Source organism: Hylobates moloch, unplaced genomic scaffold (genome assembly GCF_009828535.3).
Source record: "Hylobates moloch isolate HMO894 unplaced genomic scaffold, HMol_V3 SCAFFOLD_3, whole genome shotgun sequence".
In the NCBI taxonomy this organism is placed as follows: Eukaryota; Metazoa; Chordata; class Mammalia; order Primates; family Hylobatidae; genus Hylobates; species Hylobates moloch.
Genome location: NW_026652278.1, coordinates 41,214,758 through 41,240,646, shown reverse-complemented (window position 1 = coordinate 41,240,646; position 25,889 = coordinate 41,214,758). Strand labels below are relative to the sequence as shown.

At 41.5% G+C, this 25,889-nt stretch overlaps 1 protein-coding gene across 6 annotated transcripts in view; it reads right to left on the bottom strand.

Moving 5' to 3' along the window:
* Positions 1–2,417: 2,417 nt before the first annotated feature.
* IDE (insulin degrading enzyme) overlaps positions 2,418–25,889 on the bottom strand; it is a 121,013-nt gene continuing 97,541 nt past the window's right edge. For all 6 annotated transcript variants that reach the window (XM_032136691.2, XM_032136698.2, XM_032136705.2 and 3 more), the window contains 10 exons: positions 25,764–25,874; positions 24,720–24,840; positions 19,801–19,892; positions 18,438–18,549; positions 15,231–15,398; positions 13,287–13,559; positions 10,744–10,805; positions 4,816–4,888; positions 4,079–4,146; positions 2,418–2,738 (listed from right to left, as the gene is read on the bottom strand). In XM_032136691.2, the coding sequence (XP_031992582.1) occupies positions 2,643–2,738; positions 4,079–4,146; positions 4,816–4,888; positions 10,744–10,805; positions 13,287–13,559; positions 15,231–15,398; positions 18,438–18,549; positions 19,801–19,892; positions 24,720–24,840; positions 25,764–25,874 (1,176 nt within the window). In that variant the 3' untranslated portion in view covers positions 2,418–2,642. The remainder of the gene's footprint in view (positions 2,739–4,078; positions 4,147–4,815; positions 4,889–10,743; positions 10,806–13,286; positions 13,560–15,230; positions 15,399–18,437; positions 18,550–19,800; positions 19,893–24,719; positions 24,841–25,763; positions 25,875–25,889) is intronic.

Sequence of the window (25,889 nt, the reverse complement as noted above, 5' to 3'; positions counted from 1 at the left end):
CAGGGATCAAGAAGACAGAGATTGAACAAGATATCTGCCTAAACTGCAGCTGGAGATGTGGCAAGAAGATGTAAGGACTCACTGTAGAGGAGAGAAATATTTTTTCTATCCTTTTTATTTTCGTCCCTGTAAGGGCAGGAACAAATCTTTCTGGGTTTGGAGTCAGTGACAATACTTACAGCAAAGAGTCCAACATCAAATACTGAGATTCTTGTTTTACAAAAGTGATCTATTCTTAAGGTTGTGAAATTGAGTCTTCTATTTGACAAAAATCATTGTTACCCAGAAATACTTTTAAAATGTTAATATAATTCATTGCTTTCTGCATTAGGAACAATGAAAGCAAGAAATCTGGTCAAACTGGGATGTTGAGAGGTAGGCTGAGGACTGGCCACTGTACTATTTCACTAAAACTGGAAAAATAATACAAATGCAGACTCCAGAGGTGAAATTCAGGCGATTTATTGTAAACAGGATAACCCTAGCACTCCACCATACTGGCTGTGTCACATGCTCCCTCTTTCACATCAACTGGTCAAAAAAGAAGACTTTCTCAAGAAGCCTCAGGTAACTAATAACTTAGTTCCACAAATCTCATTTACTAAGCACTGAGTAAACTGCAGTATCTGGGGTAGTCTGTTATTGCTCATGGACTGCAGCTTGGACTCATCTAAATGAATCCATTAGTATGCCTGAGTGATCAACAGCAGCTCTAGATCCAACCTGAAAATTGGAAAATGCTGACGCATACTAAACAACAATTGCAGGTTCATGGAAGACTACATGAGATTGCTCTCAGATCTCTTCATGTGTCATTCTCATAAAAAAAGACTCTTAAATTTCACCCATTTTTTTAAAAAGAGCTAAAAGTTACTCAATAGCATATAATTTTCCACATAAAAGGTAGGTGGATTCTTATTTACTAGTACAGTGGTGGATCGGAACACTCAGGCCTAATTTTAGATCTGTCTTGTATATACTTGCAGTTTAATGAAAAGCTGCATAGTCTACAAATGCATAAAACCAGAAGGAAGTGATGATTTCACACACCTTCTGATGGATAAAGACAGGCTTCATATAAGGAAGTTCTTGAAGGTAGGGATAAAAAGATGGTTACAGCACCACATTGATCTGACAGTAGAAATGGAGCCCCAGTTTTGAAAGCAGCCCCATAGTTGTGACTATATTGTTCTTGCCCCAAACTGAGATTTGGAAAATGGCAAATGTAAAAACTTAAGATGTGAAAAGGTATGACTCTACAGAAGAAAGTCCTAGCCAATCAAATCATATGGGGAGGTAAAATGTCCTTCAAAAATGCCATTCTTTACTTTGCCTGAGTTAGTGGATGACAGGGCCACTTACCGTTACTAGCGCTTGTATATGGAAATATATTCACAATTTCTCTTGAAGCAAGTTTTAATAACAGTAAATATTTCAAAACAGCTGTTAAATCTATAGTAACAATTTCACCTAAAATAGTATCTCATGAAAAAAATATTTTTTTAAAAGTCCACTCCAGTCATCATCTGTGTTCATATGCTTATATTTATATATTCAAAAAATAACAACATTTAAGGCAAGATTAGACTGGTAGCAATAAGGGATTTTAGAGTTTTATGAAGACCTGCTATATAAGAATGCAAGGCTTTACTTTATATTTCCAAAAAGGTGGCTTTGTATTTGCTGCCTTTTAAATTCATAAAGGGGCAAGATATTTTGGTTCACATACTGACTGCAATCTCACTGTAATAAAAATTTATATAGGTGGTTACAAAAAGCTGATGTTGGAAAAGCATGTCACACACTCAGTAGGATCTGAAGTTGACCCTATTTGTACGTGTTAAATAAATATGTTGTGTTAAAGCAATATGTTGATGAGGAAAAGTAAAACTCATGGAACATTGCAAACCAACTATGAAGAAGTAGGTCAATATAATTCAATCAGAATGGAAGAAACCACAGTAATCCTGAGAAATTCGGTTTAGGACAAAATTGATGTAAGGTAAGTCTGTATTTCTAGCATTGTAAATAAGTAGGGTTTTCTAGCATTTTACTAGTTGGAATAAAAAAATGTTCAAATTTTATAAAAAGATTAAAACCATGCCTTATATAACCAGCAATTTCACTAATAAAAGAAGATTACATTGCTTTATCATCTGCCAAATGTAATGTTTTCCACTGAGTTACATGATCAAGTAGAAAGCAAATTTGAGGATCAATTTTTAAAAAGTTATTACCTTTCTAAATGTTGTGAAGCCTTCTATGTCAACCTAGGAGGCTTTTAGAAAAGAGCTAACTTTTACTTTCTTCGGACAAGTGACTATTTTACAGAATAGGGAAGGAAGATTCTATAGGAATATCATTCATTTTAAGCATTGTTATATTGGGGAAATTTCTCTCAGTAATCCAAAGAAAAATTTTAAAATATTTAAGAGGCATGTATTTAAAAAATATTCTACATCTATAAGATTTTGTAATTTAATTACTTTGGATTTATAATATTTCTACATAATGACATTTGACAACTTTTTTTGTTTCTCTAATAGTGAATCAGAAACTATTAAAGTGGCCAAGATGATTTTCCTAGGCTCTGGAAGACTCAGGAATGCATCCACTTGCACTTTCCCATGCGTGGGGAATCTTCAGAGTTTTGCAGCCATGAAGTTAATATGAGGTTTCACAAGGGGAAACAGTGGCAGACCACGCTTGAATTCGGTCATGTTCTGAATCACTTCAGGCTGCAAAGAAAAAAGTTTCCTTTTAGTGTATTTAACCTAAACATCAGAATAAGGACATCGACTTTTTTTGGGAGACACTGGGAGCACACCTCAGTTCTACTCAATGTACTGGTTTTTTGTTTTGGCCTGAGGCCGCTCTACCTAATAACCCATGTATCATGATCTGCTGACCTTTCTTCTGGATCAGTAGGTCTGGAGGGTCATGAATTGGTCTGTAAAAACCTATGGTAAGTGTCCTTAGTCCTTTTGGTTTTCCTCTGGGCAAACAAGGGCTGGCTCACCAGGGACTTAGAGGCTTTGCATCAAGGCTTCAGCAGAGTAGCAGAGGCTGGTGTGCCCACCCACAAAAAGCCTAGTTACACTGCCAGTTTCCTCCTCTTGCAAGTGAATGTCAATCCTTCTAGATGATTAAAATACGCAGGTAACATGGGAGAGACTAAGAAGTCTCTCTCCAATATTCAGTGCTGGGAACAGATGTGGCCAGAAATGATTCATTGCAAAATAACACAACTGTTCAAACAGGAGGCAAAGGCAGACAAGGGTAGAGGCTGAGTGACTAGATGTTCAGGGAAGAACTAAAGTAGAAGCTCCAACACCTGGTGACCTGAAACTTTTAGTTCATCACTTTTAGTTCCCAATGAACAAGCTTCTTCTGGCTGGGCACGGTGTCTCATGCCTGTAATCCCAGCACTCTGGGAGGCCGAGGCGGGTGGATCACTTGAGGTCAGTAGTTTGAGACCAGCCTGGCCAACATGGTGAAACCCCATCTCCACTAAAAATACAAAAACTAGCTGGGCGTGGTGGCGTGTGCCTGTAATCCCAGCTACTCAAGAGGCTGAGGCAGGATAATCGCTTGAACCCAAGAGGTGGAGGTTGTAGTAAGCTGAGATCACACCACTGCACTCCAGCCTGGGTGACTGAGTGAGACTCCATTTCAAAAAAAAAAAAAAAACAAGCCGGGCACGGTGGCTCACGCCTGTAATCCCAGCACTTTGGGAGGCCGAGGCGGGCAGATCACGAGGTCAGGAGATCGAGACCATCCTGGCTAACACAGTGAAACCCTGTCTCTACTAAAAATACAAAAAATTAACTGGGCGTGGTGGCGGGCACCTGTAGTCCCAGCTACTCGGGAGGCTGAGGCAGGAGAATGGCGTGAACCCGGGAGGCGGAGCTTGCAGTGAGCCGAGATTGCGTCACTACACTCCAGCCTGGGCGACAGAGTGAGATTCTATCTCAAAACAAACAAACCAACAAACAAACAAACAAACAAAAAACAAGCTGCTTCTTCTAAATAGAAAGTCTTCTGTCAGTGCAATCTAACATAACATTATATTTCTTACTTGTGGCAAGGCTGGTGCTTGTGACAAATTTATGTCATTTTGACATGGGAACTCTCCAACAACAGGACCTATAAGAAAATAAAAGGTTTAATACTTTGTACTTACTGATACTATCACAAAAGAACAATTAAAAAAAACTAAACCAGACTCAGTTAATTAAAAACACTGCACCAGCCCCGTTCATATACTTCTCAGATCCTCTCAAGGTTGCCTGCTACCCAAGGCCTTAAGTACTTGTCCTGCCTTCTATCCAGAGCCACCCAGTGATGGCTCATGATATTCCTGAGGTCATAAAACTTTGGCCACAGCAGTTTTAGGGGCCAGGTCTAATGTGACTTTCTGGCCACCCAGAAGGACCTAGTAAAACCGCCCAGAAAGGGGAGTTAATGGCCACAGGACAAACTTTGGCCAGTAAAAGCCAGGAAACAAGAAGGACTGGGAAGTTAACTTGCTTACCCATACTCCCCACATGCAGTGGTTCATGCAGCCTCTTTGGAGACGCCCAACAGCAAGCAGCTGTGTTTTCCTGTGATGCTGTGGCTACTTCAGCAATCTATCACCTGGTATTGCCTCTCTCCTTCATTGCCTCATTTCTCTTTTCCCCTTATATCTGCAGACCTTATCTCCAGTTTCCATTCTCTCCCTCTTTCTGGTGTTCTATAAGGCATGTAGCTATGACAAAGGCCAACCATCAGATGGCTCAACATGAGCCTAAAAAGGCAACATTTAATACTTACAAGAATCCATTTCCCTGGCAAGAACATGGACGGATACCTTATGTCTCCTTGGGGCATCTACTGCCAACATTTCCTAGGCAGAAAGAAGAGCAGGGTCACCCTTTTGCTCCACTGAAGAACTTACAATGAGGTGTTCTCTGATGACTATGAAGAATCAGCTATCACACAGTCAGATATAGAAAAGATGCTTCCCTTTCTGGCCGGGTGCAGTGGCTCATGCCTGTAATCCCAGCACTTTGGGAGGCCGAGGCAGGTGGATCACTTGAGGTCAGGAGTTCCAGACCAGTTTGGCCAACATAGTGAAACCCTGTCTTTACCAAAAATACAACAATTAGCCAAATGTGGTGGCACATGCTTGTAATCCCAGATACTTGGGAGGCTGAGGTGGGAGGATTGCCTGACACGAGGAAGCAAGTATGCCATGTGCCGTGAGCCGAGATCACGCCACTGCACTCTAGCCTGGGTGACAGAGCAACACTCTGTCTCAAAAAAAAAAAAAGAAAAGAAAAGAAAGAAAAGAAAAAGAAAAAGAAAAGATACTTCCCTTTCTTTCCCCTCACATTATTTTATTTAAGCTCCACAAAGATTTAGCAAGGCAGGCAAGAATTATTCTTTTTTTTTCCCTTTCCTTTTCTTACTCTAAGGAAAGAATTATTCTTAACCCAATTTTACAGATGAGAAAACTGAATCCAAGGAGATTAAAAAACTGCTCAAACTCCTACAGCTAATAAGTGCCTGAGCTAGGATTAAAAACCTAGCCTAGTACTCACTGGGATAGGCTGTGCAGGGCTGCACTTGGTGATCTTTAGTGTCTACAGAGACAATGGTCTGAGCTTAGTCAGGGACAAGCACAACACCTGCTCCTCTAAGAACCTTCTCAGACTCTGCTTGTACACTGTGGTTCATCTACCAAAAGAGAAAGGAAACTAACAATTACTGAGTCCCGCGTTGTATCAGGCACTCTCCTATGCCAGCTCACTTAATTCTCTGTGAACTAAGCGTCATGATGATTCTTACTTTAGAGGCATGGACTCTAAGACACAGCAGCTTACATGAATTACATGGGTCACACAGTTCATAGGTGATGGTGTCAGAAACTAGAGTCTGCTTGCTCTCTCCATTCCACCATGCTGCTTGGAGGGATTCCCCTTAGTTACTACTATGAATGCCAGCAGTGCTAGGTTGGCAGGTGGGGAAGTATGTCCCAACCTTTCCCTTAACAGCAGACTTTTACTGTCTTTTCTTTTTTTTTTTCTTGAGATGGAGTCTCGCTCTGTCACCCAGGCTAGAGTGCAGTGGCGCGATCTCGGCTCACTGCTAGCTCCACCTCCCAGGTTCACGCCATTCTCCTGCCTCAGCCTCTCCGAGTAGCTGGGACTACAGGCGCCCACCACCACGCCCGGCTAATTTTTTGTATTTTTAGTAGAGACGGGGTTTCACCGTGGTCTCGATCTCCTGACCTCGTGATCCACCCGCCTCAGCCTCCCAAAGTGCTGGGATTACAAGCATGAGCCACCGCGCCCGGCCTACTGTCTTTTCTAAAGGGGTGCAAAATTGTGACAAAGTTCCTCTGATGCCTTAGCCACAAGCAACGTTTCATATCCTTAGAGGAGAGAAATCATCAGCCAAACCAAATCCACTCAACAGTTATTTACTAATAACTGTCATTAGTTATTATTAACTGGGCAGTTACTAGTTATTAGTAGCTGGGCAGTTACTAGTTATTAGCTGGGCAGTTACTAGTTATTAGTAGCTGGGCAGTTACTAGTTATTAGTAGCTGGGCAGTTACTAATAAGCCTAGTCCTGTGTGACTGCAAGGAAGCCCTGCTGATGTTGCACAGCAAACCTGCCCGTGGCTCCCCACTCTACTCTCCGCCAGCAGGCAAAACAGCCCAGATTCTCACAGGCCTGCTCTGATCTCTCCAGCCTCTTTCCAGGAGCTCAGCCCAGGTCTGCCTCTATTAACATGTAGTACCTCTTCTAAGAACTTCATCTTACTGGAGTAAAAAGTTTGCTTCCAAAGATCTCTTCTCCATCTCTTGTCACCCAAACCTTCATTACCCCCTTTTCTACCCACATCAGCAGAGAGCAGAACACCCTCTCCAGTTTCAGATTGTTCCCAATTTTCTGACCAACTCTGGACAATCCTCATTTTTCTAAAAACAAACGACTGTACCTTCTTGCAAACTATTAATATGTTCTAAGGAACACTACAGTCCTGGGAGATATTTATAGGTATTCTGTGTAAAAAAGGATGCATGGTGAAATCAGTTTAGAAAATGTTAGTCAAAATTCAATAAATGCAGGCTAAAGTCTTTATTGTGGGACTTTTTTTTTTTTTATTGTACTTTAGGTTTTAGGGTACATGTGCACAACGTGCAGGTCCGTTACATATGTATCCATGTGCCATGTTGTTTTGCTGCACCCATCAACTCGTCATTTAGCATTAGGTATATCTCCTAATGCTGTCCCTCCCCGCTCCCCCCACCCCACAACAGTCCCCGGAGTGTGATGTTCCCCTTCCTGTGTCCATGAGTTCTCATTGTTCAATTCCCACCTATGAGTGAGAACATGCGGTGTTTGGTTTTTTGTCCTTTCAACAGTTTACTGAGAATGATGTTTTCCAGTTTCATCCATGTCCCTACAAAGGACATGAACTCATCATTTTTTATGGCTGCATAGTATTCCATGGTGTATATGTGCCACATTTTCTTAATCCAGTCTATCGTTGTTGGACATTTGGGTTGGTTCCAACTCTTTGCTATTGTGAATAGTGCCGCAATAAACATATGTGTGCATGTGTCTTTATAGCAGCATGATATATAGTCCTTTGGGTATATACCCAGTAATGGGATGGCTGGGTCAAATGGTATTTCTAGTTCTAGATCCCTGAGGAATCGCCACACTGACTTCCACAACGGTTGAACTAGTTTACAGTCCCACCAACAGTGTAAAAGTGTTCCTATTTCTCCACATCCTCTCCAGCACCTGTTGTTTCCTGACTTTTTAATGATGGCCATTCTAACTGGTGTGAGATGGTATCTCACTGTGGTTTTGATTTGCATTTCTCTGACGGCCTTCTTATAATTTCTAAAATACCAGTACACTCTGATTCTCTAAGAATGGGAATAGTCTTTCTCAAACTTGTATGGTCATGAAACCCTTTTCCTAGGTACCCCTATTAATATCTTGCATACCACGGAACACAGCTAGGGAAATGCTGTTCTAGACTTAGCCTAAGCCTGGTTATAAATACTTTCTCTGGTTTCTTTTTTTTTTTTTTTTTTTTTTGAGATCGAGTCTCGCTCTGTCGCCCAGGCTGGAGTGCAGTGGTGCAATCTCGGCTCACTGCAACCTCCGCCTTCTGGGTTCAAGTGATTCTCCTGCCTCAGCCTCCTGAGTAGCTGGGATTACAGGCGTGCGTCACCACGCCTGGCTAATTTTTGTATTTTTAGTAGAGACGGGGTTTCACCAAGTTGGTCAAGCTGGTCTCGAACTCCTGACCTCGTGATCTGCCCACCTCAGCCTCCCAAAGTGCTGGGATTACAGGCATGAGCCACCACGCCCAGCCCCTCTCTTTTTTCAAACAGGGTCGAGCTATGTTTCCAAGGTTGGTCTTGAACTCCTGGGCTCTAGCGATCTTCCTGTCTCAGCCTCCCCAGCAGCTGGGACTATAGGCTATTATTGCAAAAGAGCAAGAGTAATTTAGATGAGACTCTTTTCTTTCTCTATACAATGCAAAGGAAGCCATGAGGTAAAGAAAATCATTTGTCCAGCCATCCATTTTTGTAGCCAAAATGGGTCAAATCTCATTGCTGAAAAAGGTGCATTCAAAATACTGGCTTTTGCTGCTCAATTCTGAAACTATAGTCTCCTTTTCTTATTGTTAAGGTGATACCAGCTATATTATATTAATACTTGTTTGCATACAGCCTTAATAATTTTGCAGAAGAGTTGCGGGGAGAGGTGTAGGCAACTCATGGATGACACAAAATCACCATTTTCCTCAAAGAAACTATCAGCACCTTTGGGTCAAAGACTGTTACTATTTCCTTACCCTCTCACTCAGCACTAGGAGTGGTGAATTAAATAAACATTAGAAACCCTAGTACAGGAAAAAATGTGATCAGGCCTCATTGTACCACTAACTTCACAAAGTAATTCTAATGAGAACTGTAAACACTGACTCCTGTGCTGGTAGCTATAATACATCCCTAGAAAAAAATACTGTAAAGTAGAGTATCTCTCTAAAAGGATGTGGGCACAGGGCAGGACTGAGTCCCCGACCAAACAACCTAATGACAGATACAAACCAGAAATGGCTAGAACAATAAGGGACAATTCTAGGGTACCATGGTAATCACAGAGTATAATTTTGCCCCTTATTTTGAAAAATAGGCATAAAAGTATTTTACACAAACTAGAGGCCCCAATATATTACAAAAAACATATGTAACACTTTAGGTGCAATTCCATTGCAGCATAAATTTTGAGTTTTTGCATTTAGCATACTTATTACACATTAATATATCTACTTAATGGAAATTTTGCTATCCTTCTTAGAATTTTTATAGAGGGGAAGATTTAGATGGTGTGCACCCTTTTTTGAGATGGAGTCTCGCACTGTCGCCCGGGCTGGTGTGCAGTGGTGCGATCTCAGCTCGCTGCAACCTCCGCCTCCCGGGTTCAAGTGATTCTCCTGCCTCAGTCTCCCAAGTAGCTGGGATTACAGGCACCCGCCACCACGCCCGGCTAATTTTTTTTAGTAGAGACAGGGTTTCACTATATTGGCCAGGCTGGTCTTGAACTCCTAACCTCATGATTCACTCACTTTGGCCTCCCAAAGTGCTGGGATTACAGACGTGAGCCACCACGCCCAGCCAGTGTGAATCTCTTAAAGCTTGCTGGGAAGACTTTAATGGTGGTGCCTCCCTTTCCTTTTGATAAACTTCCTAAATGAGCACAAGCATGTAAAACTTATAATATCTCTGACCACAATTCAAAGGTGAGTAATCATTTATTTTAAAAAGCAGCCACAGTGGCACCTAAATGGGCGAAGACAATTTATAGTTGTCAGAGCTTGGAAAATAATCTGATTCTCAAGTTCTTTTGTTTTCTTTGTTCTTCCTTCCCACCAAACAAGCTCAGCAATATTCTTTGCAGAGTAGGGTGGAGAACAGAGAGAAGAAACTGAAAGGGGCCTAAAAAGGTAGATCTGGAAGTCAGGAAGGGCTGTCACAGTCCTTGGTTTAGAGCATGGGTCAATATTTTGGCTTCCTTGGGCCACACTGGAAAAAGAATTGTCATGGGCCACACATAAAATACACTAACAACAGCTGACAAGCTAAGAGAAAAAAAAATTTGCAAAATATCTCATAATGTGGGCTGCGTGTGGCCCGCAGGCTGCAGGTCCGGCAAACTTGGTTTAGAGGGAGAGGAAAACAGTACTTGGTTCAATAAAAACTATCTTTATTCTAAAAGTCATTAAGTGTTTGTGTCAAAAAACTTGAATCCACAAAAACATAAATCCAGCCTGAATGGCTTCAAAGCAGCAACACACAATATAGCACATACAATAGGTGTTTTGGTTTTTTTGAGGCATAGTTTCACTCTGTCACCCAGACTGGAGTGCAGTGGCACGATCTCCACTCACTGCAACCTCTGCCTCCCAGGTTCAAGCGATTCTCATGCTTCAGCCTCCTGAGTAGCTGGGATTACAGGCGTATGCCACTACACCCAGCTAATTTTTGTATTTTTAGTATAAATGGGGTTTCACCATGTTGGCCAGGCTGGTCTTTAACTCCTGACCTCAAGTGATCCTTCCGCCTTGGCCTCCCAAAGTGCTGGGATTACAGGTGTAGGCCTCCATACCCAGCCCTATAATACTTTCTTATCGGTCAAAATCTAAATATATGAATTTGACTTACCTTGTAGAATTTGATGATATCTTCCTTGGTAAGTGTCTTTAAATATGCAACTTCAGTGTTATCTGAAAAAGTAATCAAACAATATTTTACTAACATTTCCATATGAAGCAGCCCAGAACAGTACACTAAATGACAATATACTTCACTCCAAGACTCTTAAGTATCCATATATTTTTTTTTGAGACAGAGTTTCACTCTGTCACCCACGCTGGAGTGCAGTGGCTCGATCTCGGCTCACTGCAACCTCTGCCTCCTGGGTTCAAGTGATTCTCCTGCCTTAAGCCTCCTGAGTAGTTGGGATTACAGGCGCAAGCCAACACGTCCGGGTAATTTTTATATTTTCAGTAGAGATGGGGTTTCGCCATATTGGCTAGGCTGGTCTTGAATTCCTGACCTCAAGTGATCTGTCTACCTCAGCCTCCCAAAGTGCTGGGATTATAGGCATGAGCCATTGCGTCTGGCCAAGTATCCACATTTTTTTTTCTTTTTTGAGACGGAGTCTTGCTCTGTCACCCAGGCTGTTGTGCAGTGGCGCGATCTCGGCTCACTGTAAGCTCCGCCTCCCGGGTTCACGCCATTCTCCATTCTCCTGCCTCAGCCTCTCAAGTAGCTGGGACTACAGGCGCCTGCTACCATGCCCAGCTTTTTTTTTTTTTTTTTTTTTTGTATTTTTAGTAGATAAGGGGTTTCACTGTGTTAGCCAGGATGGTCTTGATCTCCTAACTCGTGATCTGCCCGCCTTGCACTCCCAAAGTGTTGGGATTACAGGCGTGAGCCATTGCACCTGGCCAAGCATCCACATTTTTACGTGACCATTTGCTTTGATTTTAAGTAAAAGTAAGTGGATGCTGGCTGGGCACAGTGGCTCATGCCTGTAATCCCAGCACTTTGGGAGGCCAAGGTGGGTGGATCACTCAAGGCCAGGAGTTTGAGAACAGCCTGGCCAACATGGTGAAACCCCATCTCTACTAAAAATATAAAAATTAGCCAGGCATAGTGGAGTGTGCCTGTAGACCTAGCTACTCGGGAGAGGCTGAGACATGAGAATCACCTGAACCTGGGAAGCAGAGGTTGCAGTGAGCCAAGATCACATCACTGCACTACAGCCCGGGCGACAGAGCAAAACTCTCTAAAAAAAAAAGGCCAGGTATGGTGGCTCACACCTGTAATCCCAGCATTTTGGGAGGCTGAGGCGGGGGGATTACCTAAGGTTGAGAGTTCGAGATCACCCTGACCGACATGGAGAAACCTCGTCTCTACTAAAAATACAAAATGGTGGCACATGCCTGTAATCCCAGCTACTTGGGAGGCTGAGGCAGGAGAATCGCTTGAACCCGGGAGGCGGAGGTTGCAGTGAGCCGAAGATTGTGCCGTTGCACTCCAGCCTGGGCAACAAGAGCGAAACTCAATCTTAAAAATAATAATAATAATAAGTGGATGTAGTGCAATGGGAAAGAGCCTTGGCTCAGGAGCCAGGCCAGCCTAGATTCATATCCTGGCTCTCTGGTTATGAGCTTTTCGATCTTGGCCAGTCATCTCAACTTTTCTGAGCCTCAGTTTCCTCATCTGGAAATTGGGGATAATAACTACTTAATAAGGGCTGCAGTGAGAATTAGGAAAAAGATATATGACAATAACACTGCTAGGTACATGGTAAATGCTCAATAAATGAGAGAGAGTATTATCATTAATAGTGAATCCAACTGCTAGATAAATTATAGGTAGGCTGGACGTGGTGGCTCATGCCTGCAATCCCAGCACTTTGGGAGTCTGAGGCAGGAGAATCGCTTGAGCCTAGGAATTCAAGGCTCCGGTGAGCTATGATGACACACTGTACTCAAGCCTGGCTGACAGAATGAGATACTGTCTGAAAGAACAAAACAAAAAGAAAAATTATGGGTAAGGAAACTGAGGTCCAAAAAAGGTGTCTTGACCAAGATTTTTAGCTTGTTGGTGTCAGAATAAGAACACAACCCACATCCCCTAACCTCTAGTACAGCTTAGCACAATCCATTGTTAATTGATGCTCTAGAAGCAAGGTGAAAGGAAGCTGATTCAAGACAGGAGACTTCAAGAATCACAGCTCTCCCAAATCTGAAAGGAGTGAAAAACCTTTGGAGATTCCCTACACGCAAATGTTTAAACTCCTGTGCCTCAAGGGCAGCATTTGCCTCAAAGAGGTTCAATCTGGTATTATCTCATTTTTTTAATATTATGGGAAATAGATACTTAGGTATCTGTGATCGGAATCTCAGGATACACTGATGAAACAAAAATGTGAAATTGAATTATTATTAATACTTTATTGTGAGATATGGGTAGATCCAGGTCTAGGTTTGGAGGAAAAAAAAGAGATAAGGTTTCTAATAGAAAATTGGAGTTAAATTAAGTAACAGTTCTTTAGAAGTGCCAGCCATCCCCCCACCCCAACTCCCCAAATAAGTAATGGAATATCACCTACAAAATGAATACCATTTTGTAGAATGGCCTTAATCAAATGTTACTTGAATGCCATAAATGTTGGGGCCCTAATTTTACCTTACCTCTGTCAAAATTATATTGCTGGGAGATGATTTCTCCCCAATATTTAGCACACTCAGCAGACAGCTTCTTTGGTTTGTCTAGTCGACGAATTGCTAATGCTTGAATGTGTTTTTGGAAGGCCTCTTCTGTCATGTCCTCTATGGACTTTTCCATGGTAATTAAGAAAGCTTCCACTCTGCTTTCTAGGTAGTGAGGTGGCTTTTCTGACTGGATGATGAATCTCAAGCCCTGTATGCCATTGGCTCGACGTGGCCCGCTGAAGACGATATAGCCTGAAACACAGACATCAGCCAGTCATGACCTTGGCATTTGAAACCTGGGTCATTTTTAATCCTTCAAAAACTAACCTGTCTAAGCAAATAAAATCTAGTTTAAGGTTTTAGATTATTCACCTCTTAAAGAAATATGAGCACTTAAGATGGTTTCAGTTCCTAAGGACAGAGTAGAAGAGCTCTCTGAAGAATTACAGAGTTGGAGATGACTTTTTCTTCTTCTTAGGAAAAAAGTCCTATTCATTATTCAAACTCCCATCTTGTCACTCCTCACTCTCTGCTAGTTAATCCTCTTCAATCTATGCTAAAGTTACTTCCAGACTATAAAATGCTGGACTCCTTTTCATCCCTTAGTCACAGTCCTAGCTGTGTTTCCTTTAACATCCAAGTTCCGCCTATGAACCTGGCTCTCCTACTGTATTTCTTGTTAGATAATCTATTCCTGAACCAATTAATTCAGAATGCAACTCTCTAGAGATCAAGCTAACTAAAAGTCATACTTCCATGTTATCTCATGAGGCCGTGCACTACCTCCCTTCAACACCTTTTCAAAACCAAGCTCTTGGCTTATCTCCTTCAGCTGCCCTGCCTTGATCCACCACCTCCAACAGCTGTGGTGCCTCTGGGTCTCACTTCTGAGGAAGTTTTTATCTTCAACATAGCCATTCATAGTTCGATTTTCTTTGAGATGGAGTCTCGCTCTGTCACCCAAGCTGGAGCGCAGTGGCGCGATCTCTGCTCACTGCAAACTCTGCCTCCCGGGTTCAAGTGATTCTCTGCCTCGGCCTCCCGAGTAGCTGGGATTACAGGCATGCACCAACACGCCCAGCTAATTTTTGTATTTTTAGTAGAGATGGTGTCTCACCATGTTGGCCAGTCTGGTCTTGAACTCCTGACCTCAGGTGATCCACCCGCCTCAGCCTCCCAAAGTGCTGGGATTACAGGCATGAGCCACCGTGCCCGGCCAACAGTTTGAGCTCTTATAATAACATTTACCATGCTGTACTAAAATTATTCCCTTACAGGCCTGCCTGATTTGACTGTGAGCTCCTTGAAAGGAAGGACCATCCAGAGCATCCATTTTCCATGTCCAGCACCTAGCACAATGAGTATTTAAACAATGATGGGTACTTGGACAGACTCATCCTTTTTTCACTGGTTCCTTTCTGTCATTACCGGGGCTTCTTTGAGCTTCTTTCCTCATTGATCAAATCTGCCAGTACCTCAAGATTTTTAACAGTATCTAAAACTGCAAACACTTGCTGAGTGCCTTCTGTATGTCCCAGGCTTGGGATATAAAGATGAATGGAGATAATACCTGCCCTCAAGGAACTCAAGCTTTAGTGAATCTAAGCTCCTCTGGATGGCTTGTTTCTCATCTTGCTACCCATAAACTTGTCCTTAGTTATACCTTTTCCCCCACCTAAAATGCCCTCTTTACTGACATGTATGTAATATACAATATCATCTCATAAAGAATTGCTTTAATGTCCATAAGATAGTGATTGCTTATCTTTTAGAAGTGGATTCTCTGTAATAAGGTTTTCTCAAGTCTCTCTAAGTAGAGCATGCCTGATACACAGTGTCAGGTGAAAATGTGGAAAATGTTTTACAGGGAATATAATTCATCGAAGTCTACAGTATCCTGCTATTTCCCCACTTTCTTCTCACCCAGCTGCTCCTTGGTGCGCAGGGTGTTGAAGCAAGGTTCCGAGATAATCTGACAGAAGAGCTCCAGAAACATATTCTCTGAGGTGCTTTGCATGTCTGTTTGGTAGTATATCTCGATGCCACAGTTATTGTGAACTTCATTTCTCTGCTGATAAACAAACCATCCTCCTAGGAAGTTTCAAAAAGACAGCAGCAAGTTCAAAAACTTATTTGGGGTTTAATAAAGTCAATGCTATGTCTGCCCACACTTACAGATGATAATTTAGACATTAATAGAAAAGGGAGGTAGAGAAGCCTGGAGTTGTATTTCATTGATTTCACTTTTCTGATCATGTCCAACTTTGACCAACAGTCAAACTTACTGATTATAAATTGGCAGTGCTAAGTTCCCTCTCATCAGAAGGAGGGGAGCCAGCGCCATGGCTCACATTTATAGTCCCAGCTACTTGGGAGGCTGAGGCGGGAGGATCACTTGACCCCAGGAGTTTGAGGCTGCAGTGAGCTGTGACTATACCACTGCACTCCAAACCAAGACACAGAGTGAGACCCTGTCTCAAAAAAAAAAAAAAAAAAAAAAAGCAGAGAGAGAGGAATGTGGCCTGTACGCCTCTCTCCCTTACCCACCTCACATCCTTCTAAGCCTTTTCACACTTTTTTTTTTTTTTTTTTTGAGACAAAGTCTTGCTCTGTCACCCAGGCTGGAGTGAAGTGGTGCCATCTCAGCTCACTGCAACCTCCGCCTACTGGGTTCAAGCAATTCTCCTGCCTCAGCCTCCTGAGTAGCTGGGACTATAGGCATGTACCACCACACCTGGCTAATTTTTCTATTTTTGGTAGATACGGGGTTTTGCCATGTTGGCCAGGCTGGTCTTGAACTCCTGACCTCAGGTGATCCGCCTGCTTTGGCCTCCCAAAATGCTGGGATTACAGACATGGGCCACCACGCCTGGTCCTTTTCTTTTCTTTTTTTTTGAGACAGAGTCTCGCTCTGTCACCCAGGCTGGAGTGCAGTGGTGCAATCTCGGCTCACTGCAACCTCCATCTCCTGGGTTCAAGCAACTCTCCTACCTCAGCCTCCTGAGTAGCCGGGATTACAGGTGCCTGCCACTATGCCCAGCTAATTTTTGTATTTTTAGTAGAGACGGGGTTTCACCACGTTGGCCAGGCTGGTCTCAAACTCTTGACCTCAGGTGATCCGCCCACCTCAGCCTCCCAAAGTGCTGGGATTACAGGTGTGAGCCACCGCACCCGGCTGCCTGGCCCTTTTCATATATATTCTAAAACATCTCCTTGGTTGCAGTGAGCTGACATTGCGCCACTATACTCCAGCCTGGGTGACAGAGTAAGACTCTGTCTCAAAAAATAATAAAAATAAAGATAAATAAAACATCTCCTTTATAATGCCTGAAAATTTTCCTTTTCACTTGAGATAGTCTCTCACTCTGGCACCCAGACTGGAGTGGAGTGGCACAATCATGGCTCATTGCAGCCTCAACCTCCTGGGCTCAAGCGATCATCCCACCTCAGCCTCCTAAGTAGCTACAGGTGTGCGCCTCTACGCCCAGCTAATTTTTTTTATTTTAAATTTTTTGTAGAAACAAGTTCTCACTATTTTACCCAGCCTAATCTCAAATTCCTGGCTTCAAGCAATCTTTTTACCTTGGCCTCCCAAAGTGCTGGGATTATAGGCATGAGCCACCACCCTGGCCTGAATATTTTATTTTTAAATAGTAAGTGCCTTTCCATGGAGAGTTAAGTGAAGAACTATTTAAAGATTCACATCTGATCAGTTGGCTAATTCAGAATGATTTCCTACCACCTAGCATTTTGAGAATGAGATGTGAACTGGGCTATTTTTGAACATGGAGAAATTTGGGAGGGTACTTAGGAGGCAAAAGAGATTAAGATCCTAGGAAAGGAGACAAAGAGGGAAGTAGAGTCAAAAGAAGTAAGAAGGATGAATTTCACTTTGAAATACTGTTTCTAGACTGGCCTCACTTTGAAGTCAACTGCTATGGCTCTTGCACAGAATATCCTGAGTCTTTCTCTAATTGTAGTGGAATCAGCACATACAGAGTCTTGTCCTGGTTGTAGTGACTGAGGAATAAACTAGCAAAAGTTGGAAATAAACCACTACCAGATCTGTGATGACTGGTCATGCACAACAGCAGAGCTGGGCTCAACGTATCTCTAAGCATTCAACAAAGGTATCCTGAAGTAATAATATGTTCTAGTTGCTTTAGAAGCTACTCAAATGAACCAGACACAGACTTTGGCTTTAAGGAATGTACAGTCTAACAAGAAGATGGAGATGCACTTCAATCCCAACACAAGAGAAGTGCTAAGTAGCTTGAATAGGGAGGTTCAGAAAAATTGTGCTGCAAGTCCAGAGGTAGATGTGATTATTTCTAACTGGGAGTTTTAGAAAAAGTTTGGTGGAATAAGTAGCTTATAAAAATAGGCCTGGAAGGAGTAGGATGTAGGCACTGGCCCATGGGAAGAAGGGGGAAAGGAAAACACCATTTTGGGAGGATAAAATAGCTGGGGGGGAAAGGCAGCACAGATGGTTCATGCATAGGGAACAGCCAATCAAGCTTGGCCAAAAAAAGCTTCTCTTTCTTCATTTAATATACCTTCTATTACACAGTTTTGAGCAATATTGACAATAATGCTTAATGAGTTTTTATCAGAAGAAGCCACTGTTAATGTAAAAGTAACCCAACATTATAAACCCCAATATATAAATTCAATAAAAGTCTTTGTTAATCCCTTATAAAAATATACTTGTAATGATTACATGTTATCTGCACCTGTGGGTTTCCTAAAACTATTTCTGCCAAAGAATCCTATGGGTTTCCAATTAAATATTATAATTCCAGTTTCCATTTTTATAAATGTATTTTATTTCATGACTCGTAGTCAATAGCTTTGTGATATTTTTACTTCCTAATTCCCCTTCATTCAAGTACCCACCAATTCCAGTATCATTCTCTTCAAAATTATTGCTTATCTCCAATTTTACTTCTTTGGCCCTCCTACCAAAAATTTTTTTGGCAGAATTACCTATCTCTAATCATACTTCTGTAAACAGTAGAGGTTCCCAAGTAAATCTCTGACATAAAACTATACCAAATTCAGCCCACCTGTAATCACCCACACTGTTATGTCAAAACAGTCCATTCCCAAAGTTACAACATCTCTACTTACTGTCAGGGAGCTGAACTTCTCTATACCGAACCAGCTGACTTGGAAGGAGAGGTTTGGTATGAGCATGTTCAATGAGGGTGTCTTCAACCATCTGCATAATTCCTAATGCAGCCTATGGAAAAAACATGTCCCAGCATATTACAAAAACATAAACATATCTTGTTTGTGAAATAAACTAACTTTGTTTATCATAAAAGTGGATTCTAAAATCTTAAATACATTTGATCCTATTCAAATGGATAAAAATTGAATTTGTCAGTATGGTCATTTTGCAATAGAGTCAATATGGTAGTGGTGAAAGAAACAGACACCCAAACAATCATCAACACTGATGCTGATGCTGGAAAAAAGGCACGGCCAAAGATAGTCTCAAGTGAAATGATCCTGACTACAGACACCTGGGGTCACAGAAAAGCAAGGGAGGCAAATATAGGCTTTATGGTAGGTAAAATGACCTTGGTAAGAATCTTGCTTCTGCCACTTATTAGCATCTGACCTTGGGCATATTGTTCTGGAGGGGGTATAGCAGAGTGGTAGAGATCAAGGGATCTTTTCTTTTTTTTTTTTGAGACAGGGTTTCATTCTGTTACCCAGGCTGGAGTGCAGTGACACAATCATAACTCACTGCAGCCTCAACCTCCTAGGCTCCTCTTGCCTCAGCCTCCTGAGTAGCAAGGACTACAGGCATGCACTACCACACCTGGCTGTTTTTCAATTTTTTGTAGAGTTATGTTGCCCAGGCTGCTCTCGAACTCTTGGGTTCAAGCAATCCTCTTGCCTCAGCCTCCAAACTACTGAGATGACAGGCGTGAGCCACTGCACCCAGCAGAGACTGAGGGATCTTGAGACAGACTGCCACAGAAATTTTGTAGTGCTTTCCATGTGCTAAGTACTTAGCATGTACTATTTAATCCTTACCACACATGATGCAGGTGCTATTATAACTCTAATTTTACAGAAAACAGATAAGCACAGAGTTAAGACATTTTCAAAAGATTACATATATATATGTATATAGCAGAGCCAGGATTTGAATCCAGGCTGTCTGATTCTACAGCACGTGCTCTTATCTACTATACAATCATGCCACCCTATACAGAGTAGGGATAATTACTCCCATTTCCTCCTATGATTGCAGAAGGTAGAAAACAGCAGAGGAGGCAGCCATGAAAGTAGGCCCTCAGTTAATCACCATCATTCTACTTTCCCTGTGCCCTCTACCTTCCTCCACAGAGCGAGAGGGTTGAGTAAACTCTAATGTGTTTCTTATCATACCATGCTGGTTAACAATCTTGAGAAAGACTAGAGGGAAAAAATATCTTGCAATGATCCACAAAAGATTGCTAAAACCTCAACCACCCACCTGCTTTGTTATGTTTCCATGGAGAAGGGCTTCAATGTGCAGCCGTGACAGGAGCTGAGGTATGAAGGCCTTAAGGCGAGGAAGGGTTACATCTGCAAAGGTGTAAGAAGACATAGTGAGCGCTACCTATGAGGGTTTTTTTTTTGAGATAATTTGAGACTTACAGAAGACTTGCAAAAATAGTACACAGAGTTCCTGTAAACACTTCACCTAGTTTTCCCTAATGTTAACATCTTTCATAACCATCAAAACTAAGAAATTAACATTGGTATAATACTATTAACTAAAGTACAGACTTTATTTGGATTTTTCCCATTTTTGTCTTTTTTTTATTCCAGGATTTGATCCACAACCCTCCATTACATTTAGCTGTCATATGTCTTTAGTTCCCTCTAATCTCTGACAGTTTCTCCGTCTTTCCATGTATTTCATGACCTCAAGACTTTTGAAGAGTACTGTTCAGTTATTTTATAGAAGTCCCACATTGGGTTTGTCTGGTGTTTTCTCACGATTAGATTTCATGTCTGTATTACTACAAAGAATACCACAAAGGTAATGCACCTTTCTCACTGCATCCTATCAGGGCACTCATGAAGTTGATATGTTGTAGTACTAGTGATGTTAACACTGATCACTTGGTTAAGGTGGTGTCTGCCAGATGTCCTCACTGTAAATGTGTTATTTTATTCTTTTGTTTATAATCTAATAACTCATATGTGCTCTATATGCAATTTGGAAAAGCCCACTTGCCCATCTATACCTATTTTTCCCTTTGTAATTACTAAATATTTATTTTGGGAAAAGTAAATGAGATTATACAAATATTTTCTTTTTCTTTAAATCTGACCCACTAATTTTAGCATCCATTGGTGGTTATTGCCTGTAGCAATTACTACTATGGAGTTCTAATGGCAATTTTTCTATTTCCCTCGTTCTTTTTACATATATTGATGTAATCCTTCTGTAAGGAAGAGCTGTCCCTTCTCCATTAGGACACCATAGTAATAACTGCTACATGCAAGATCTACCAATGGATGCTAAAATCAGTGACAGACATTTAAGGAGAAACATGGGAATGCAAATAACCAGTGCTTACCACAGATCAGGAATTTTACAGATGTTATCTTTCACACTGTAAAGTAGGTACTATTATCCCCACTTTAAAGATAGGAAAATGAAGTTAAGAAAATTTAAGTTTGTTGTTCAAAGTCATTAAGCTAGTAAATTGCAGAGCTGGGATTTGATCCTTGGTCAATTCCAAAGTGGATGTTCACTCTACTCCACTGTACTGCCTTAGGGGTCCTCTTCACTAGGCTCCCTCGGCACTCTCTGCAGCTTTCCACCACAATACTTACCCCCTTGTCTCTCTCTATTAAAATGATCTACTTACATTTATGCTTCACCACCAGACTGGAGCTCCTTGATCAAAGAAACTCCATCTAATTGATCATTTTTAATTTTTATTTATTTATTTTTGAGACAGAGTCTTGCTCTGTCACCGAGGCTGAAGTGCAGTGGTGCAACCTCCGCCTCCTGGGTTCAAGCGATTCTCCTGCCTTAGCCTCTTGAGTAGCTAGGAATACAGGCATGCACCATCACGCCTGGCTAGTTTGTGTATTTTTTGTAGAGATGGGGTTTTGCCATGTTTAATTGATCATTTTTTAATCTCAAGCACCTGCAGTCTTGGGCTGGGTGCATGGTAGGCAGTCAGTAAATGCTGCTGGACCACACTGAACCCTGAAGTTCTTCGTACCCTGGCACCTGGATAGCTGAATGATTTAGAGTCACTGAGTGACTCTATGATTTAGAGTCAAAAGGCAGCCTCTCACACTGAGTTGTTTCCAAATTAAGCCATTCTGGCATTTTGGATTATTGTAGAAGTGTATATATCAAAATGGAATAATTATTTAATTGAGCAGAAAATTTAAACCAAAAAAGTACTGACTTTTCTCTTTATAAAATCCATTTTAGGAAGCCTTCATATCCCTCTGAGATACTATAGAGCTTATTTTGCTTAAAAGTAACATGCCATCTGACCTAGATTCTAACGAAGGGTGAATAAAACCCTCAAACCTTTGCTTTTTGATCATTATAAAAGTAGGCTTCGTTTTGGAAAACATTTAAAATTAATTGTGTGCTATTTTTTTTTCTTTTTTTTGAGACAGAGTCTTGCTCTGTTGCCCAGGAGTATAGTGGTGCGATCTTGGCTTACTGCAAGCTCCACCTCCCAGGTTCACACCATTCTCCTGCCTCAGCCTCCCGAGTAGCTGGGACTACAGGTGCCCACCACCACGCCTGGCTAATTTTTTGTTTTTTGTTTTAGTAGAGACGGGGCTTCATCATGTTAGCCAGGATGGTCTCGATCTCCTGACCTTGTGATCCGCCTGCCTCGGCCTCCCAAAGTGCTGGGATTACAGGTGTGAGCCACCGAGTCCGGCCAATTGTGTGGTATTTTTAAAAGGTATAATTCTTGCTATTAATTGCATATGACCATAATCATTTTGCAAAGAAAAGCATATTAACTGTCCTGATAAAAAATGTACCTGTTCTAGTAAATGATTTTTATAATCTAGCCTCCTATCCAATGCCTGAGGCAATCAACAAAATAATGACTTTCGGTACTTTGCTCGATTTGTGTCACTGAAGACATCAAAAGCACAGTGTTACATAAGTATAAGAACTTGTCATAAAAGGTTATTAAAACATTCAACAGAATTCTTTTTTTTCTTTTTGAGATGGAATCTCTCTCTGTTGCCAGGCTGGAGTGCAGTGGCATGATCTCGGCTCACTGCAACCTCTGCCTTCCAGGTTCAAGCGATTCTCCTGCCTCAGCCTACCAAGTAGTTGGGACTACAGGCATGTGCCACCACGCCCAGCTAATTTTTGTATTTTTAGTACAGATGGGTTTCACCATGTTGGCCAGAACGGTCTCCATCTCTTGACCTCGTGATCCACCCGCCTCAGCCTCCCAAAGTTGCTGAGATTACAAGCATGAGCCACCGTGCCCGGCCCAGAATTTTTTTTTTTTTTGAGACGGAGTCTCGCTCTGTTGCCCAGGCTGGAGTGCAGTGGTGTGATCTTGGCTCACTGTAAGCCCCGCCTCCCAGGTTCACGCCATTCTCCTGCCTCAGCCTCCCAAGTAGCTGGGACTACAGGTGCCTGCCACCGTGCCTGGCTAATTTTTTGTATTTTTAGTAGAGATGGGGTTTCACCGTGGTCTCCACCTCCTGACCTCGTGATCTGCCTGCCTCAGCTTCCCAGAGTGCTGGGATTTCAGGTGTGAGCCACGGCGCCCGGCCCAGAATTCTTTTTATTGCATTTTAATGCTTATGGCTGAGCATGTAGGAAGAAAGATTAATTGGTGAGGTAATGTTGAGAAGTAAAAAATCTAAAACAATAATGAAGGGTGACACCAATCTACATTTTTTTCCAATAAAGAAATCCTGAAAGTAATTTCTTTGCATTCAACAGGCATTCATTATATACACACTGAGGGCATAATATTATACTAGATACTAAGTAAAGGGGTATAGAAGGAAGGTATAATCACTGCTCTCAAAGAATTTTGGATTTTCAAGCCAAACTCCTGAAAATTAGACTTAAGATTCTAGAAAAAAAAACAACAAAAGATGACTCTTTAGGCTTTCACATTTTCCAATTTTTAACTGAACTGATCTAAGGATGCTAAAGCAGGAAGGGAAAAAAAAAAAAGCCTGAACATTGTGTGTTAAGACTTTGAAGTTCAGCTAACTTTTTCTTTTCTTAAAACTTCAGTATTGGCTGGTCGCGGTGGCTCATGCCTGTAATCCCAGCACACTGGGAGGCCAAGGCGGGCGGATCACCGGAGGTCAGGAGTTCAAGACCAGCCTGGCCAACATGGTGAAACCATATCCCTACTAAAAATACAAAAAATTTGCCGGGCATGGTGGTATATACCTGTAATCCCAGCTACTCAGGAGGCTGAGGCAGGAAAATTGCTTAAACCCGGGAGATGGAGGTTGCAATGAGCTGAGATTGCACCACTGCACTCCAGCCTGGGCAACAGGGCAGACTCTGTCTTTAAAAACAAACAAACAAACAAAAAACCTTCAATATTAACAAGGTTAGTACTTGGGTCAGAGCATTTAATGCGCAGAAAAATTTTTTTTTTTTGGAGGCAGAGACAGTCTTGCTCTGTCATCCAAGCTGGAGCGCAGTGGTGTAATCATGGCTCACTGCAGCCTCAACTTTCCGGGCGCAAGCAATCCTCTCAACCACAGCCTCTTGAGTAAGTGGGACCACAGGTGTATGCCGCCATATCCAGCTAATATTTTTATTATTTTTTGTAGAGACAGAGTCTCACTATATTGCCCAGGGTGGTCTCAAACGCCTGGGATCAAGTGATCCTCCTTTCTCCGCCTCCCAAAAGTACTAGGATTACAGGTATGTGTCATCGCACCCAGCTCTTCTGCAGAAATCTAAAAATAGTAATAATTAACTGGCGTAGGTCCATATTGAAAACAGTAAATGTGGCTAACCTGCCTGAATGCAAAAACCACTTCAAAGCCACCACCGTTTTTTTTATTTTATTTTTAATTGACAAATAATAATTGTAAATATTCATAGAGTATATAATAATGTTATTATATATACATACAATGTATAGTGATCACATCAGGGTACTAAGCATATCCATCATCTCAAGTTTATTTATCATTTGTTTGGGTTGGGAATGTTCAATATCCTCCTACCTATTTAAAAGTATATGTTACTGTTAACTATAGCCATCCTGCCCACCACTGTTTTTGTAAAACATATGCACAGCCAGCTTTAATAGAACTACAAGTTATTAAAAGTATAAACAGTCAATATCAGAATAAACCAAAATGAATTTAGGAAAAAAATGAAGAAAGCATTAAGCTTTAAGTAGAAAGTCTCACCATCCAGAGCTTCTTTTAACTCATCTTTAGTCCAGGCCACTTCAGTCATCAGCAAGCGGAGGTAGTACATGGCATGCTGGTGAGGCTGTTCAGCCCGGAAATTGTTAAGAGATCGCATATACTAGTGAAGGAGACATGAGTTCATTAATTTTATAAATCTTTTAAAAATCATTTCAAAAGTCCAGTTATAATCAAATTTCAATTCTCTATAAACTATGTGTTACTAGGATATTCACTTCTTTCCCCTTTCTGAAGTTATATAATTAAGAATGGGGTTTATTCCTCTCCGATCTTTACATAAAAGTGCATGCTTTTTCTTTGTCCAAGCTACATTTGTTCAGCATCTGACATGGACTATAAGTGCCTTCACTATGGGATATCTTTAGTCCCTCAGAAAGTTATCCCTAGTTTTCAGGAAAGTCTTTTGGAATCTTTAGGTTCTACGCTATAAAGCCATCCCCAAAGTCTCCATAAGCAAGCAACATAAATAGGTAGCCATATAAAATATGGGATCTTTATTTGAAAACTGATGGTAGTTTCTTCTGGTATACAAGGAAAGGTCATAGTTTAGCTTCAGAAGCAGCTGTTCATCCCATACTTCCGTTACTGGGCCAAACATGAATTGAATTTAAGTGGAAGATATGTCAAACCCAAATAGTGTGCTCTAATGTGACAAGGTCTTGCGGTAAAGTAGACCTCAGTCTGCTGAGTTGTGTGTTCTTCTGAACTAGAGGTTGGGATGGAACATTCAAGGAGGCCCTGACAGCCACTAAGTGCTTCTCTTTGAAATTCAGAGCTGCAACTCTGAATTGCAGTGAGCTCTTGGCAACCACAGAGAAGAGGCCAGGTGTCCCCAGAGTCTACTAGGATTTCTTTCTGGATGGAGTATAGGATTTTGCAACGACAAGGTGAGATGAATCCAACAGGGTTATGAATTCTTCTTTTCCTCCTTGCTTCTTTTATATTATAAAAACTATTATGAAAACTTTTTATAATATAGCAATATTACCTTATGAATAAAAAAACAGGGTTCAGAAAACTTACTGCTTCTTTGATAATTTCAAATCTTTTTTCATCAATCTCAAAGGTAGCCATTTTCTCAATAATCTTCTTTAGTAAAATTGGCTGCTTGTCATTGTAACCTTTCACTGAAAGCTACAGAAAGAATTC